Source organism: Rhipicephalus microplus, chromosome 6 (genome assembly GCF_043290135.1).
Source record: "Rhipicephalus microplus isolate Deutch F79 chromosome 6, USDA_Rmic, whole genome shotgun sequence".
NCBI classification, from domain to species: Eukaryota; Metazoa; Arthropoda; class Arachnida; order Ixodida; family Ixodidae; genus Rhipicephalus; species Rhipicephalus microplus.
Window position 1 is genome coordinate 193,954,862 of NC_134705.1, and position 18,801 is coordinate 193,973,662.

At 46.6% G+C, this 18,801-nt stretch overlaps 1 protein-coding gene across 2 annotated transcripts in view; it reads left to right on the forward strand.

The window, feature by feature from the left end:
- Positions 1-18,801, forward strand: part of LOC119166805 (ribosomal protein S6 kinase alpha-5-like) — a 252,691-nt gene that overhangs the window by 104,410 nt on the left and 129,480 nt on the right. Inside the window, exon 1 of one of the 2 annotated variants that reach the window (XM_037418167.2) lies at positions 5,513-7,348. The exons of the other annotated variant lie outside the window; for it this stretch is intronic. Within the exon in view, the coding sequence (XP_037274064.2) occupies positions 7,276-7,348 (73 nt within the window). The 5' untranslated portion in view covers positions 5,513-7,275. Of the gene's footprint in view, positions 1-5,512; positions 7,349-18,801 lie in introns of those variants that run through there. 2 annotated transcript variants of the gene reach the window in all.

Below are 18,801 nucleotides of genomic sequence, written 5' to 3' on the forward strand. Positions count from 1 at the left end.
GATAGCCTCGTCCTGCCGTGGACAGAGATGAAATAGGATGATGGTGATGATCATGGTGATGATCATGGTGATTAAGAATGGCGTGATATCTGAAAGTTGCTACGTGTCCAGTGTGTGCGCGATAAGCTGGTGAGTGTGTCGGATTAGCTACTCCCAGCAGAACTTTTTTTTTTATTCCTTCATTGCAGGAAGCTCCTTAGATGGCTTTAACTGCCACTGTTACAAATCGAAATTTAGTCGTGTATATGTAACTTTCATTTCTTTTGTTTCTATGTTAGATGCACTATTTCTACACAATAGTTTCGTTATACCTTGGGAATAGATATAGAAACGCAACCGCGTTCTGAACAAGTCCTTGGCATCTTGAGACTATAGGAATTCTTTCTGAGCGCCTTTCGACATTTGATAGCATATAGGTATGCGCCTGTCTTGTAGATAACTAATTAATGCAGTAAGTTTGTACGTATTGCGTGTATCTAGAGTACGTTGACATTTCGTGATGTCGTGGAGCTCTTGCTGAACGCCGTTTCGCATTTTGGGTTTGTATAGCTGATGTGTCGTGAATTGAAAAGGCATTGCACGCTGACCCACTCACACAGTATACCCTACACTGCAGATGGTTAAAACCTGTTTGGATTAGTCGGCAAGATTAGTCATTAGCTCCCTGATTATGACTCACTCGGACCTGATCCTTGGGTTTGTCTGCAGCGTACCTGGCTCGCCCTACGATTTTGGGAGTCCCGAGTCCGAGTAAGCCCAAGTTGAGCCCAGTGTTGTCGGGCTTGAGTCATAGTCTCGAGCGTTTAAGTCAGGAGCGTAAAATTTTTTTTGAGGTGGCGATGGCGGAGGGAGGGGTGTTAAGCCACCCAAATCAAGCCCCTGGATACGTTCTGTGTGAACCAGCCGAAGCCAAATTTCACTGTGTCGCCGCTCTGTGTATACATGGTTATCTTGTGTCGTGCCCTCAAAGAGCGCGAACACTGGCTACTTAGAGGCGGAGGCAAAGGGAGGGGGAAGGGGGGGGGGGGCAATCAAGACACAGCGCATGACTTTCCATCCTCTATTACCTCTCGAAGGAACTTCCTTAGCGTTAGTGCCACCCACCCTCCCACTCTTAAAAAAATCTGGTGCTGGCCTTCAACTGCCCTCCATAGATTGCACAGTAGGACTTGATTTAATGGAAAGTTGCACACATCTTCGATATCCAGTTCAGTAAGCATGCCGGGACTTGTATAGCCAGACCAAAGTCGAATTTAGTTTCTTCGTGCGATACTGAAGGATAGAATAGGCGACAAAGAGACGTTGGGAGGGTGGTAGTTGAGAATGGCTGGCTCAGTTTACGAGATTCGCTCACCTAATAAACAAGCCTTTATGCATAACGGCTTAAATTCGATTCCCGCGCCACTTTTCTTTTTGATGTGATCGTTGATGAGCAGTGGACGTTGCCTGTGTGAGCGGAGCCTTCATTTAAGGTCACGGGTTTTCCGACTTACACACGTCTTCACGCACTGCGTCCGGGGGGTTGACTCAGAGACACGATAGGCGACTGGCTATCTCCGTTCGAGTGCCGCCATCTTGGACTGATAACGTTGCGGTTGTGTATCCGTATCTTGTGAACAGTGCTACGGCGAACCCCCACGCACGAAAACGCTTGGGCTGGTGCCGTGACTCTGAGGTCATATCGAGTGAAAAGGCCGTATTTTAGATGCGGAGCATCTTATACTCGCGCCTTGTAGTGCGCCGTCCGCACCGCTTCTCGAACATTCGACAGCTGACGCGCGCGCATGCGCCGTCGCCCACTCTTCCACCATCTGTGCATCCCTTCCTCCTCTACACACCGCGCGCGCTTCACTCCTCCACCATCTGTGCACCCTTCCTCCTCTACACACCGCGTTCGACATCTACAATTCTCCTGATTCTCCAGTGGACGCGCATGTGGCGTCGCGCTTCGAGAACATTCAACAGCTGACAGTGCATGCGCCGTCGTGCTGTATATATACTCAAGGTCGGCGCTCGCTCGCTCAGTTGCCGCTCGTCGGTTGGTTTGTACGGCGCGTCGACGTCCAAGGTCGCGGTGAAATGAATTCCAACGAATCCACAAACACAATGATCGACGTCCCTTCGACCAGCGCCGCCCTTTCGCATACGTGTGTACGTGTTCACTCATTTAACACCCCCTCCTACAACCACGTTAACCAATTTAGCCATCGACCCAAGTAAGTCGCAATTTAACACCCCATTTCACAACCACGTTAACCAATTTAGCCATCGACCCATGTAAGTCGCACTTTAACACCCCGTTAACCAATTATATGGTCCGCATCCTCCTCAGTGTTCCCCCGAGGGAAGCTGCGGGCAATTTTTTTGTCCCACAGCCATAATCACCTATCTTGCGAATTCCTTTCCTAAAAAAAAATGACCGAGTAAAGAGAGTGTACAACCATAATCACCTATCTTGCGAATTCCTTTGCTAAATGACCGAGTAAAAAGAGTGTAGTTTTGTGCCACAACAAAAATCGTCATCTGGCTTGCTTGCGCTTTCTTTTTTTAAAACTCACCCCTGGCCACTTTCTTATCAAGAAAGCGATACCACGCTGATAACGCGCGTGTTGTTCGTGACCTGAAAGTGATGGGTGCGCGGCGATAACTTAAGGAATGCAAGATATATTGCTATTGTGTCGCAAAAAAGACGCCCTTTTTATTCGACCGTTTCTTAGAGTGAAGAAATCCGTCTAAACAATCGCCTGTCAGCCCAAGATGGCTTCGCCCATGAATCGAAGATAAAATCGTGTATACGTGGATGAGCCGCAGATAATTCTAGGAACTCGGTTGTTTTCTTGTTTCCATGTTGTTGATTGTGAGGACATTGTTCAGCCGCGCCCCTAAAGTGCTTCGTTTATCCATAATATTCGTAGCGATGGGTTGTCTGCTTTGCTTTGTGCTGTATGTTGGACGAAATTCCCGTGACGTCCGAAGGAAAATATTTGTAGCGCAAAGCGATACACCGACGGGAAAAGAGCACGGGGCTGGCGCTTTCAATCCAACCCAATCATTCATTCAATCAATCAATCAGAATTGCAATTGATACAAATGCAAAAATGTTACATATGTTTAGTATACATAGCAAGGTTCCAAAGTTGAAGTATGTATCGGTACCTCCTGTTAAAGGCCGCTTATGGTAATACGTCGCGTTTGTAGCTATAGTAGCACTCTTCGTAAGTATATGAATTAGACTAAACACGTTGCTGCAGAACAGTAAAGAAATATACCTAATGAAAACAAAATATACACTATGAAACGAGCCATAAATAATGCAAAGTAGAACTAAAAAAAAGAATACAAAGACTTATAATGCATAAAATGTGCGAATTGAAACAAAATGAAGCTTTGTCCATGTATCGCTTCACGCTGCAATTATTCCCCCTTCAGGTGTCATAAACCAACTATAGCCCCCAAAAATGGTCAGTTAGGTTATGTCTCACAGAAAAAACGAGCCCACCATCGGTCTCCCCCCCCCCCTTTTTTTTGTGTACTTGTATTGTAATAGCGTAATCGGCATTCGGCAATGAGATGGTTAAATGACCCAACCATCGGCAAAATGTCTTCGCAGGTTGTAATGCCGCTCGAATGCAGCACGACCCAAATTCGTTTGAGTAATATAGCGTAAGTGCTCATGCAAATAGTTTCGTTGGGCAGATTATTGGGACAACTGAGCGCCTTATTCGGCGCACGCGTTCGCACGATGATTGCCAACTGTTATTTATTTGTTTATTATTTCCTACCGGTTGCATTAGCTCCTGCTCGAGTCGTCCGAGAGATGGTGACTCGGCCTTCAAGTCCAGCGCTCACGCTGTGAAAAATAAGCGAAATGATAGCGCGTCCGTAAATTCCCGGTCGTGATTCTCCCTCCTCCTTGACGAAACAAAGAAAACACAAAAATGAAAGAGCCTACGAAAGGGAGGACAATGCAAAGTGGCGAAGTGCGCCAGTGTGATACGGTGGAAAGTTGAGTGGAAAGAGTAACGACATGGGCGAGGAGGTGATGGTGTGCCGTGGCGCCACCTCACGCCTCGTTCAGTCACTTGGCAAGGCTCTCTCGCCCAGCACGGCCTCTTTGATCGCTTCCACGGATCCCGACGGCAACGGAGGCCATGGTTTGCGTGCCCACTCCAGCAGTGAGCCATTCCGACAGGGAGAGCGTTCGTCAAAGTCTTGATTTCGTTTGATAGAGTAATCCGTCGCTTAGCAGAGTCGACGCTGACACTACTGAAATGGCGCCCCGTAGAGCGCGAAGACACAAGCATTGTGAAGAAGTGTCGTTGAAGTTGGCTCCTCCTTGCAATTTATCGCGACAAGTTCAAGTTTGTGCGAACGTATTCGAATGTTGTGGGTTCAGATCCCACTGACGAATTGGGTTTTTTAAATGCGAAGCATTTCTTAGCGAACTTCGGTGACTTTGAGCGTATCAATTTATATATCTATCTAGCCGCCTACGACTTTTAGCTCTCCTGGCCGTTTCTCTTTCCCCTCTCTCTCATCTTTATGCCCCCTTCCCATTCCTCCAACGTAGGGTAGCAAACCGAAAATGCGCCTGGTTAACCTCCCTGCTTTCTCTCTTGTTGTGCTTGTCCTCCTCCTCCTGGCTGTTTCGATGATGGTATCGATACCAAACTTGGTATGGCATAACATGGCTGCATGAAGAACATATTTGACTAGTCATAACATGAAAGTAATGACATGTATGTCATGAATTACATTTCATGGTCCTGCAGCTCTTGCGGTGGTTTCGTTCACATGGCATGCTGCAAAACTGGTACAGTATGTCATGATTGCATGGCGAACACAAGCGACAGACCATAACATGAAAATCATTACACGCGTGGCATGTAACAACATGACTACGTGCGACGCTGATGATGCGCTGGTTGCCGTTTCTCTAACTTCACTTATACAAAATTTTGGTATCGCGGGGCTTGAATGGATGACGAAGGTATGATACTGGTGCTAACAGAATAAACATGAGATGCCTGTCATGTGACAACATGACTACACGCTACGCTCATGATGCGCTCGCGGCCACTTTGCTAGCTTCACATGTACCAAATTTGGTGTTACATGACGTCAATGTATGACGAAAGTATATGGCTAGTGCAAACACCATAATGCTGACAAGCGTGTCATTTGAGGAAATGACAACATGCCAAGCTCATAGCGTGCTCGAGGCCGTTTGGCTAGCTCCACATGTACTAAATTTGGTATCACGTGGCGCGAATAGATTAAGGTAAACGACGCATCCAAGCATGATAAAATGATGACATGGAAGTCATGTACGGCACCATTAACCCTCACCTGGTAACGTTGTGCTGATTTTAAAGTGACATATCAACCTTCCTCATTCGTGCTTCGCATATCATTGATTCCCATTGTACGCAGGATCTGCCAAATTTTTTTTAAGGGCGAAGCTCTTTATAGCGGCACCCGTTCGTCCCTCGTAGCCGTTGTAGTAGTGTGTAACATGTATAACATTTTGACTTCCAAAGTGGTGCCGGTGCGAGATTTCTTCTGTGCGTTGTTGAACAATAAAAAATAGTGATCAATGTACATGCCAATGGCTGCTAAAGGGGAATGAGAGACAGGAGAATTCGGCTTTTAGTTAACGCGCACGCTGTGAATTTTTTATTGTTCAACAACGCACAGAAGACAAGAAATGGTTGCTACGTTATACCCGGAGTGGACGACGCTTCATTTAAACTGTCAAAACGACTCGTAAAGCTCTAACGTCGCAGCGAATTAGGAAATCTAGTGGTTGTCAGCCTCTTCGACCAACAAAGACACTGCTTCAACCTCTTTCACCGCACCCCACTACTCGCGCTGCGCGAAGAACGAAACTGAAACTGTAGAAAAAAAGTCCGTAAACAGTTCGCTAGCCAACCCTATCCAATCCAAAGCCTGTACATCCTATATTTCCCATGAAGGTACACAATTGCAGCGCGATTCCTCTCTTGTTATTAATGTACGAAACTGTATGATTTTAAGCAGAGTGCTCAAGGTCGGCATTTCTTCAATTTCAACTTCGACTGCGATACAACGGTTCTCTTCAACAGGAGCGCAAGCTCTACCGTCATCCAAACGGGCCAACAACCAACCTTTCCCCTCGTACTCTTTTTTTTTTTTTTCCTAAAAAAAAAAAAAGTTCCCTTGTCGGGCGACCGTCGTCGAACGCACGGAGTGCCAACGGAGCAAGGTCGTTGGCTCCTCTCTCTTTCCCCGACTCCGCCTCTCTTAACTCTCTCTCCGCTCTGTTTCTTCTCGCTTGCCCTTTCTCATCTCTCTTTCTAACCTCCTTTCTCGTTCGGGAAAAGACTGCTCGGCCGCCGCTCGCTACACCGGCGGCGTTCAGTCAGTGCAAAGGCGGCTGCCTGCGCGTGTGTTGTAGCGGCGGCAGTTGGATTTAGTGCCTACGTGCGTGCGTCTTCTTCTACTTACGTCGGCGGCGCTTCGCCGCGTGTACCGTCGTGTCGCGCGCTGGAAACGGCAGCAGCTGGTCCAGGCGAGCGTGATGCGTGGCATCCCTGCGTCTCCTCCGCTCGTCAACGACTTCTTCAGCGCGTCGTCGTGTTCAACGCACGACGCCAGTGATCTTCTCTCGTCGCACGGTCGACCGGATACTACTACTTCCGCGGGACCTTTCTACTTCCGGCGTTGAAAAAAAAAAAGGCGGAACTACAGGAAAGGAACGACACCATCCGTGTGTGTGTGTTAATTTTTTTTTTCCGGTGTGTCAGTGTTGGCGTGGGTGTTCTTTTCACGTTACAAGTCGACGGTTACCCCCCCTTTTTGTTGTTCTTTTGCGCCCCGACGTTTACAACTAGCCGAGTTCTGGGAAAGAAACAGAACTTGACTTAGACATCATCAAGTGCGTGGATATCGATTCGTGACGGATAACAGTGCGGTGTTTCCCCACCGACTACGGCCGTGAAACCTCTTCCTAATTTTATGATGGATTGACGGTTTGGACGAAGACAACATTGGTGGAACAAGTAGTTCGGGGACGTTCCCCTTAACAGTTTTGTTCTTTGGCGTCCGTGTCGTGGGTTTGGAGATAAAACTGTTCCTGGAATTTCCTGGACATTCGAGTCGGCGACAAAAACGTAACCGTCGTTGTTTGGTTGTGAGTTGTTGACAACTGACAGTGGCGGCGTCCGTCCTTCTTCGACGGGACTTGTTATTTTCCGAAATCCTGCTCGTGATATTCGGTGCGCCACTAAAAGAGGAATGCGATTCGAGGAGGCATCGCCGTGGAGTGACAAGTGTCGCACCGCGTCCTACGTCCTGCGAAAGGAGCCCGGTGAGTATTCTTCTAAACGTGTCCTATTATCCTTATTCTCTCTAGGAGTTTTGTCATTTTTATTTTCATCTTCCAGTTCCGAAGATTGGGTGCGTTCGTTTTGTATTTATTGGTATCGCTTTCTTTTTTTTTTCTTTACTACTGCGACATGAGTGTTTCCTGGGCGACCGACCGGGACATTAGCGCGAGGAGCAAGTTTAAATCATATTGCACGTGTAATTGCAGATAAACGAAGGACGCGGGGAGAACGTTTTGCCATCGGCGTTCCTCCGTCGCTTTAGCGCTTTTAATTTGAATTAATTTTTTTTTCAACTCCTCTACATTTGTGAGCCGGACTTGCAAATCATCAGCGTCACTTGCCTTCGCTTCGTAACGTTCGCAGTGTGATGCGAACACACGACTTTATTTGTTTTTTTTTTTTTTTCGTTATGACGCCGTTCAACGCGTTTGATACTGATGCTGGTCCGATGAAAGATCTTTTTATAGATGCCACGACTCAATCATGGCGTTTGACGTTAGCTTTTTTTTTTCCCTCCACCTGTAGCGCGTGTGTCTGTTACGCATTGACAGCGAAAATGCCAGTTGTTGCTAACGGCTTGTCAGTCATTACTGTATATAAGTGTGGCGGCTGTTAAGTGTAGTAAATGAGTAAACAAAAATAAAAAGTAAAATAGACTCGTAGTTGTGGTGTAGTTCGCTCGTGCACCTTGCGCAAGCGAGAACGCTAGGCGCGCGTGTTCCATCCAGCATTTTCTTTATTTTTTTTGTTTTTCTTCCAACATCGCGGTCAGGCAACCTGGTTGTTTACGTCTGCGATTCTGAGAAAAGACGGAGAGGGGTTTACGCTGTCGGTGGCTTCTTCCGTTTATGCACACTGTGGTGTTCGAAGCCAACACGATTGACCTACGCTGTGCAAAAAAACAAAGAAAACGGCGTTCTTAGTGTATATCTTCTTTTTCGCGGTTTTGTTTACAGTATCGTACCGTCTTAGTTTCTATTGTTTGGTGTTTTGTTTTCGATTTTTGCGACTGCGTTAGGTTTGGGAACCGGATGCGACTGAGTGTTAGTGTTGAAGAAACAAAAGAAATAACGAAGCGCGTTTTGTTAGCATTTTGACCTAACCGTGTCTTGTTTTGGCTTTAGCAGGTTTTGACATGCGAGCGTAAATGTAACAATAACTTTGTGCTCTTATTACTTTATTGCTTTAGCTTGGTCAGGGCCGCACGGGGGGGTCTGACTTTCCCCTAAATGTTTTTCGGCTGATTTTGTAGTATATGCGCGTCTTCACAGTAATCAAATTTATTACCCATCCCAATAAACAACCCCTCCGTACCAAACTGATATTAGTAAACTTGTTTTCTGTGGACTGCTGCCCAAAGGCCGCAGGTTCGAATCCCGATCCTATATTGATGGAGCAAAAATGGCAGAGGCCTGTGTACATAAGGCTTAGGTGCACGTTAAACGGTGGCTGAAATATCAGTAGCCATTCACTTCCCGCATAATAATATCGTGGTGTTGGCACGTAAAACCTCAACAATTGTTTATTACTTCATCGGATGTATGTCTAATAGATTTAGCCGGTGGACCTTGAGTGTACAACATAGATGTTGCGATAGCTTGTTTTCCTTCTTTTAGCGTAGTTGTCGTGTTGTTTACGCTTTGGTTACGCAATGTTGTTTTTGTGCCAGAGTGTCGGTCCCTCTTGGCGGACTGAGATGGGTTTTTCTCTCGGTACAGATGTCGAAATTACCTTTCTAACTCGAATTGTCTAGCTATTGTTATTCTTTTTTTTTTGGTAGATGACATACGCTTCGCAGTCGACTCACATTCGTTCTGCCTTTTTTTTTTTTTGTCATGTGCTGGCGCTATCGCCCTGTGTCTTACGCCTTATATAACTTATATGACTTTTTCTTTAAACACGAAAAAAGTGAGGCGTAGCAGAGTATGTTAATGCGTGAAGTTTTTGCACTGGACAGTGAACACGACGTGCTAATTCACTCGTTTCGTCGAAATATGCCGACTTGGAACTTTTTGTCTCCAATGCATTTTAATTCGACTATTTCGTATATATGAGGCCTATTCTCAGTCTTCTTGCGTCATTGCGTGGTCATACAAATATGTATCTGCATTTAATACATATGGATACGACTCGTTCGTCTCCGCCTTTCGCAGTCTGATCTAGCGCTCTTAATTTTTTTTCATTAGTTTGACTAAATGTTGGTCGTGGAAAGCTACTGTGTTGCAAGTGCACGACACAAACGCTTCACGTAAAGTCGAAATCAGCTCATCCCGGAAGCAACAGAGCTGTCGTACTTCGGTGATGTACAGTGGTGCACACTATGAAAGGGAACGCAGAAATCGACCCTCAAGACCTGCTAGTGGTCAAACGCAGCTACTAAGCGCAAAATTGTTCGCTACAATAAATCATCAGTGCGAGTTGAAACCACAACGTCACATTGGTGATCTCGCTTCTCGAGTAGTTTCTGCGTAAAACACGACAGCGGCTTTCCTTAAATTTGTCCGCGTCTGTTCTCTCTAGAATGCGATATGTGCAGCACAACAATGTTATCCAGTACACACCACTGTGTAAAACGAGGCCGTCAAAATATTTGTGTGTCTCAGGAAATATAAAGTTATCTTAGCAGACGCGCGGATGCACTGTTCGGCTCCGTGTGCCAAGATTTAATCTGCGTGGGTCGAATCGAAAGGCAATGACCCAGCGAAAACATTGCGATAGCGCTGCACCGGTGGGGGGGGGGGGGGGAAGGTAACGGCTCCGAGCCAGACACGAAGCCTCCGAGACGAGCGCGGGGGACTCTGAGATCGCCATCCGCCCGCCGTTCTTCTCCGTCAATGTCGTTCGGCGACCTCCTGGCGCTCACCGGGAGTGCGTTGCCCGAGTTTTCTCTCCTCCTTTTTTTGCTTTCCTCCTCACCCGCAAACCGTCGCCTGGGCGTCTCTCCTTCCCCTCGCCTTCTCCCTCCAAGAACGCTGGGCCTCGACCCCCGTTACCTCACCTCTTTCCTTCGCCCGCATGGTATCCTCTACGTTAGTTCGTTCGTCGAAAAAAGAACGGTGCTCTACAGGCGGAGAGAGACTGGCGGAGCAGATGGGAACGCCGGTTGCAGTGTTAACGGCGTTCGTAGTCCCTCCTCTATCTCCCCTTTTGTTTTCCAGCTCATTGGCTCCCCTTCTGTCATTTTCTAATCTTTTTTTTTTACTCGCTCTTTTACTCACGCTCTCTTTCCGTTCATTGACAAGTACTAGTGCATGGCAACTTGAAGGTTGGTTGTTGGAGGTATCGCTTCGCTCATTTAATGACTCCCGTTTATCGACGCTCTTTTAACTCCTTTTCCCTCCCCCCTTTCTATTGTAAAAAAAAAGTATAGCAGAAACACCGTTGCGTGCACAAGCAGAATATGAGGGGGAGTTGGGTGTAAGGGCAGGATTTTTTTGTTGTCTACTCCTTTTTCTCGTCATCGTTTTTTTTTTTTTGTTTATTCGCTCATCGACTCCGATTTCGCGCTCGTTTCGCCGGTGATTTCGAAACTTTCCTTCGCTCCATCTTTTTTTCGGGGGTGCCTGCTCTCTTATTTCGCCCATCTCCCGAGACGATGAAAGTTATCTCCTTACTATTGCTGCTTTTGAGTGTCCTTGTGTGTACCCGGTCAACATGTCGTGGTGGTCGTCTCGAGCGAGTTTCTTAGCAACACCGATGAGAGGAGGTTGATACGGGGAGGGGGGGGGGGGCGATCAATGAGTAAAGATGTATGTGGTTGAGGGCTGGATCTAAGGAGCGTAGAAAATAGAGAGAGAGAGAGAGAGAGAGAGGGGAGGGAGCAGTGGTAAAAGGCGTTGCGCCATGTCGTAATCTCTGCGAATCTGTTCGGCGTTTCAGGGGAACACGGCTAGTCGTCAGAGTGTGTCCTCACGTACTCTTTTTATTTTCGTTCGATTAAAGTAGCCGTTGTTGAGGTCGCGACCTCACCTTGCCGTTCTTGGCAACTTCCGCCCCTCGTTTCCTGCCCTTCTAGGTGTTGGCATCGATGAAGTGATGTTTTGTTCTGGTTGGCGAAGAGCTGGTCTTACACGTCGCTCTCAGGTATTCACCGGGAGTCACCCCCCTCCGATCTTGTGTCGCCCCCCCCCCTCACCCTGACATTCTAATATGATCACAAAGTCTCCTTGGCACGGAGTCACATACCGATTACTATATACGGGAAAGAATTCCGAATTGACCTTATCTGGAAAAAGATTTTCTCATCTCGTAGCCGTGTTGTGAGGTCGTCGTTCTAAAAACGGTGAAGAGCAACCTTGTCACAGGTGCATTTACGAATATACAATTATAATGAATTTTGAGTTCGAGATATCATTGCATATCTATCGTCTTTTTTTATCAGTTATTTCGGAGTTAATGTGATCCCTTGAGTTAACAATAAAACAAAAGATGGAAAGATAAATTTCCAGATTTGGTGGCAGAGCGTAAAGTTCTGAGAATCCGATGGACTGGTGCCAGGAGAACCAGTGGCATCCAACATAACATCAGCATTGATGAATTACTATTTAGGAAGCCGTCAAGAAGGTTATCGCAGTCGACATTGATACCGCGGAGGCTGAATCGATAAGGGGGTGATAAACTTAATGAATGTCCAGAAATTTTTGCTGTGCTCTAATGTGGCTAGCGTACGATATATATATATATATATATATATATATATATATATATATATATATATATATATATATATAATATGATATCTAACAGACAGTAATCTCATTAATATTGTGTCAAAACACGGAAAAACGAGCCCTTAGGTATACACTTCTTTCCCTTATTATATATATATATATATATATATATATATATATATATATATATATATATATATATATATATATATATATATATATAAAATAAGGGAAAGAAGTGTAACCTTAAAGACAAGATGCTGAACTACTACAACAAATTTCAAATGATATAGTGGCTGCTCCGCTACCTATAGAAATATGCACCCTACTTATAATAATGGAAGGACGGTGGCTCGCGCTAAAGCATAGATCCAGAGACTAGACAGAGCAGGGAAGGGTGCCTGCTTTTTCGAAGCTTCAGAGTACACTGCGATTGACCCAGGTATGCACTGCATCAATTAACACCAATAAACCCGAGATCGTAGAACGTGTATAGCCATATAGCCATGCCACTGACCAGCGAGAATTGCATGCAAGTTTATTACGACTCCAGGCAGGCAATCACTACTTTTAGCAAAGGGGGATTGCTCCACCACAGACCAGGCCGCCAGAGTGGTGAGTATACAATAAAAAGCGTGGATATTAAGTACATTTACTGGTTCCCCCGGACACATAGGTAGAATCGAAGGCCTAAGAGTCAATTCGAACGATTCGGCCAACAGTGTCGCCCACGATTTCACCGACCTGCACGTGCTTACAAATAACCCTGGCTCCGCTTGATTGATTCCACTGCACAAGCATCAACTGACCACGTACAGCTAAATCACTGAACACTTCTATCCGGGCAGAATTTATCCGCACCCACATGCAAACGTCAAACAGAGCGCAAGCCATAACACTTAGGGCAACTACAAACAAAATCGCACTATTCACCAGTTCAAATCAGGGATTGGTACCGAGTGGAAAAAAAATGGAAATTACATGCAAAGCCTGCAAGGAAAATGCATGCAAATTGCTACACATTCTACGTAACTGCGGTCCGCCGGGGTCTGGTATTACGTGTGACCGCTTCGATAGGCTCATCGGATCGCCAGCTTACCACAATCAAATCCTGGCTGTCCAGTAGGACGATAGTTGTAGCTCGAGAACAGACAATAAGGACATTCTTTGTCGTCGTGCTGTTCTCGAGCTATAACTATCGTCATGTCAAACTAACTAGCCCAAACTGCCGCGCTTCTATGTCCAGTAGGCCCACGACAGGGCCAGGAGGCTCGACTTCCCTGTTCCTTAGAAGTGTGGCAGCTTGGGCTAGTTGGTTTGACATGACGATAGTTATAGCTCGAGAACAGCACGACGACAAAGAATGCCATTGTCTATTCTCGAGCTATAACTATCGTCCTACTGGACAGCCAGGATTTGATTGTGGTAAGCTGGTGATCCGATGAGCCTATCGAAGCGGTCTCGCGCTATAACTATCGTCTTCCCTGTTCCGTCGCATTCGCGTCATGTACAGGATAAACAATACATTTTTGAAGAAACAAAATAGCACGTCAAAATCCTTGAAGCCACGACGACATTTTTGACAAGACACCAGCACAATAAATGGTCCTTTAGCAAGTGACGAAAATACGGTACGCAAATGCGATTCCGCTACCCCTTCCCCAGTTTGTGCTTTTTCAAGTGAAAGCACTCCGACACCGCAAAAACTTCTTCATACATTACTGCGTGTTTGTCACGCCTCATTGTCGCCAGTCAGCTTGCGCATTTTTTAACGAAGAACCTCTCGTCCCGGGTCACTTCAACTCGGAGCGGCTGCTGAACAACAAACCGGAGAGGAGGAGCGGTACGATAACACCGTATACCGTATTAGCGTACCGCATTTCCTCAACTTGCCAGCAGGACTATTGCGAACGTACACAACGGGACCGGTTGCATTCGTTTCTTTCGTATCCATTGCTCGCGCTATGAGGATGATCAACGTTGCGTCGGGCGACGTCAACGTTAGCGCCTCCCCGTTCTCCCCCCTTCGCCACGTGGCACCGTGCACACTGTAACCGTACTGTACGTATTCTCCCACTCCTCCGCACACACGGTGCAGCAGCGGCAGGTTGACCGCGCGGCCTTGAAAATCGGCGGATCCTCTTCGCACGCGCAGCGACGGAGTGCACTGGCTTTGTCCTCTCCCTCCAGTTCCCTCTTTCCCCCTCTGTTGTTGGCCCGTTCATCGTCAGCGCTGAGGGGAGGGGGGGCATCGCTCCTGGGGACGTCGTCCCCTCACTCTTTGCCCCTCTAGTGAGCGAGAGAGAGAGAGTCGCAGCGTGTTTCGTCACTTGCAGCTCTTTCCGCCTCTCCCATTCTCCTTTGTCTTCCATCTCTCTCTCTCTCTCATCCATTCCGTCGGGCTCTTGCTTCTCACCTCTCCGCGCCCGGGTTCCGAACCCCGCCGCGCCGTTCCAGAAACGCGCTGGAACGATGCCCCCCGCCATACCGTTGCGTTGGCGCGTATTCGCTTTCAGGCTCTGGCTAGCCTCTTGCGTGAGCTCGCCGCAGACACCGTTCGTGACGTTTTATACTGAAGTCCTTGCACTCTCTCTCTTTCTCAAACGCTTTCACCGGCTTGCGCATTCATCTCCGCTTTCAAAGCCCGAGCTCTCAAATCTCAATAATAATAATAATAATAATAATAATAATAATAATAATAATAATAATAATAATAATAAACAATCGGGAATCAATGCCCTGTCGGTAAAATGGCGGCATTCGAAGCTTGCTGCGTGTTTGGTGCACGACTTCGGCTTTCTTTCTATCTTTATGTTAATGGCGTTGCGCGACGCTCTCTCCTATAACGGTCTCCGTCCTCCTTTCTGGAGAAACCTTCGCGCAACTTGCCTAGTGTCGCAGCAAAACTTCAGTTACCTCGGGCAACTACGACGGTCAGTCACGCCTTCGCGTCCGGGCGAGCGGTGAAGTGTGTCGACGCGAAATGGCAAGCACACATGATTAGGGAAGCCCTGGATGTCGCATGCTGTCGTAGTAGCTTGGCGTAACGCGGGCGAAACCGCATGCGGCATAGGCACTTGAGCGTGTGCTCGTGCCAGAGAGAAGTCTTGCTCCTCTCTCGTTCTTCGAGCGCCTTGACGATGATACTAATAAGTAGAAACATTGAGAAAAAAACAGCAACATAGAAATTTGGAAAAGAGGACGAGAGAGAAATAGAGGAGGGAAGAGAGAGAGAAAACAGAAGATAAACCAACAAAGCTGCCCTGTACCGCCCCAGTAGGATGAAGCTGCCTTAAGCTTTTTATTATAACTGTTATTGTCGTTTTCGCAGTGGCACTACTGTGTTTTACCCCCCCCCCCCTTTCCTCCCCTCATGTATAGTAGAGGGTCTCGCTACAGATGTTTTACAGGGAATCGTATATTCTTAACGTGATTTATTCAGCGACATTCAAAAACGTTGGCGAGCTTCGGTAATAGTCGACTCTCGTTCCTTTTTTTTTCTATTAATGTCGGCTCGCCACGTTTACTCGATCGCACGTACGAAACGAACAACAGCTCTATTCATGCAGAATGCGTGGATACTGCGAATGTTGCCGACCGTCCGGTCATCGACTTTTTTCCCGTCGCGCTCCGACGTCCTTAATGACTGGAAATATTAGTAGCAGCATCACTAAGGGAATGCAATGGAGGGAGAAAAGAAAAGGTGAATGAAAAACAATGCTGGCATCGAATACTGCAAATTGGTTCTGCGGAATCCCTGAAGGTGGCGCGTATGTTAATCTTCCATTGTTCCCACCCTTTCTTTACTATAACTGGTGGGTCTTAGAACGTATTCATGGCTAACGCGTACCACGCCCACTCGATTCAAAGGGTTGGCCGCACTATCATCGTCACTTAGCGCTCCCATCATTTAGAGTATATGTAGTTCCCTGGTGTTACCGTATATTCAGTAACTCGAGGGAAATTGCCAAGCGTCCGCTTGTAGCCCTAACCTGTGCAATACAACCAATGGCTTAATATTGGAGACATGAATACTACATGTAAAACATGCAAGGTAGATGAAAGAAGTGAGAAGTGCAATTTAAACGATTCGCTCTTAACGTTCTTTCTATACGTCATTCATGACGTCACATGAAAGCTAGATAGCTTGCACCTGATGTCATACATGGAGTTTTGGAACATGCTGAAACGTAGTGTCAATGTGATAACGACGCGGCAGGAATATCTGTGTGCATAAATAAGGAAAGAACGTGGATATAATGTCTTGATAACATTAATGTGATGTCACAAACGTCGCACCAGACATGCTGGTGCTCCAACATGGAGGTTTCAGTGATATAAACGCAAGCCATCTATGAATGAAAGCTATTGGTCAATGGTGCTGAGGAAAGCATGGGGGTATCTGCTTAGTAGCAATTGCGATGTAAACGAGAAGAAAGAAAAGTGGACCAAAAGATGTCTTGCCGTTGGCAGGAACCGAGCCTGCGACCTTCGAATAATATGTTCGATGCTCGAACGCGTTATTCGAAAGAAGGAAAAAAAAAAAGGCTGCTCTCTGTCTCTTTCTCTCCCTCTCTCCATTTTTAACAGTTAACGCAGTCTTGGTCAGTTCAACGAAGAGTCAGGATAGTTTTAATTTGTGTGGTCCCGGTCGCCTTCTTTTTTTTTTTTTTTTCCCACTCTCGCTGATCGGCATTGCCGTTGTTTCTTTACGTTTCGTCAAGGTTTGCGAGCTCGCTTCTCCGCAAGCAGCGGTCCGCCGGCCCGGTCCTCTAGACCGTCGCTTTCTCGTACACCCACTTTCCTTGTGCGTGCGTGTGCTTTTGCAAGTTTTTTTTTTTTCATTTTTTTTTGTCTCGTAGTAAAAAAGCGTGCTCAGCGCTTGCCTCCTGGCCCTCTGCTTCTCTCAGAAACGGTGTTTTCTTTCGCAATCTTTCCCAGCTATTTCTGTCTTTCGTTTTCTCTTTTTTAGCTATGGAAACGGGTCTGCGGTTTTCTGGCGATCATTGAACCCGGCTTTACCCTTTTCGAAGGAAGCATTTCTTAAATTTATTTAAATTTCCCTTCAACTCGACCAGGTGATTTCGTCATGTTTAATTTAGAATTTTATCTTTTCTGTGCGTGCGCGTGTGTGTGTGTTGTGCGTGTGTGTGTGTGTGTGTGTGTGTGTGTGTGTGTGTGTGTGTGTGTGTGTGTGTGTGTGTGTGTGTGTGTGTTGTGCGTGTGTTCGCGCGCCCCAACTTGAACACAACGGGGTCTGGACTTCCTTTCTTCGGTATTTACGCCGCTACTAAGCTCGCGAACCGGTCTAATTGGTCGACGTGACTGTGATCTCGTGTGTAATGTGTAATAAGAGATATGAAACGTCCGAAGTCCATGAACCGTCGCTCATCAGAAAAAAAAAAAGCAAGAGAAATGTGCCGCGGTATTTGGACAAGCTTCAGTAGTTACCACTGGTCCGCTAGTAATAAACAGATCAAGTGTAAACGATTGAAAGAAAGAAGCTGGTGAATAAAATATATATGTGTTGTGGCTGTTGTAAATAAGCTGTAACCTCATTACAACGAAGTGGCACTTCACATGAAAATAAGTTCGTTATGTCCGAAGTTTTGTTATAGAGAGGCGTTATATTCCCGACTATTTATTGCGAGGGTATCTTTCATTTACTTTGTTATAGCCGATATTTCGTTATATTGCGTGTGGGTGGATTTTTAAACGCCTTTTATTACTCTCCCCCCCCCTCCCCCCAAATTCTCTGTCGAGGCAGCGTCGTCACCCTTCGCACGCCCACATCCTCCTCGGTAGCCTGGCCAAGTTGACATCAGGATGTTTCATTTCCTTTGTCGACAGTAGGTGGTGGTAAAAAACATTTATTTCAGAAAAAGTTTACTAGAGAGTGCCGACGTGGCCCATCGGCGTGCTAGAGTGGCAAGACCCTATTCCGGGACGCCAGTGGAGCTGGAAGCTGCCCGTGCGCGCTCCACCAAGGAGCGTTGTGCAGCCAAGGTAGAGCAGCCGAGCAGGTGCTCCTCCCAAGCCTCTCTAGTTGGGATAGGAAAAGGGGATGAGAAAGGGACAGTAGAGTGCATTGAAGTCTGCAGCACAGTGGTACGGATGAACGGATAGATGGATGCTATAAGCGTCCCTTTTATAACGGCGGTGACATGTGCGCCATCAGGCTGGCAAGGAAAAAAAAAACAAGGAAACTTTATTTTTATGTTGGCGTAATCCCTTATCTACTTAAATGAAATCGATCTTATTTTAACAAGTTTACGTGCCATCTCTCTGCCTCTTCAGGAAAATTGCCCTCATTCTCCCTCTATTTCTGCCCTTTATTTGTACTTTCCTGCAACCAACACTCTAACCGTCTTTTACTTGTTTCCTATCGCGGAAGTGTTCAGCTTTCCATGTTTGTCCCTAAGACCCAAAGCCTCATGTAGGCTTGTAGGTGCAAACTTTATTAAAGATCCAACGAGGAATCACTGGCCCGGGCTTAGGCCTCCAGGAGCCGTCGTCCGCGTAGCAGCATCGTGCCATGTCCTCGGCGATAGCCCTGGCTCGCTGGACAGCCCAGATTTGGTCCATACGTTCGTCCGAGTAGTGGCGGCGAACACCGCACTCGCACTCCCAAAGTATGTGCGCCATGCCATACCCACTAACAGCGTGTCTTTTTTTTTTTTCAAAACGTTGTCTTCCCCGTTAATCCAAAGAGCATTTTTTTTTTTTTTGCTTTGGCGTGCATGTGAAAAAGCAAAGCTAATCGC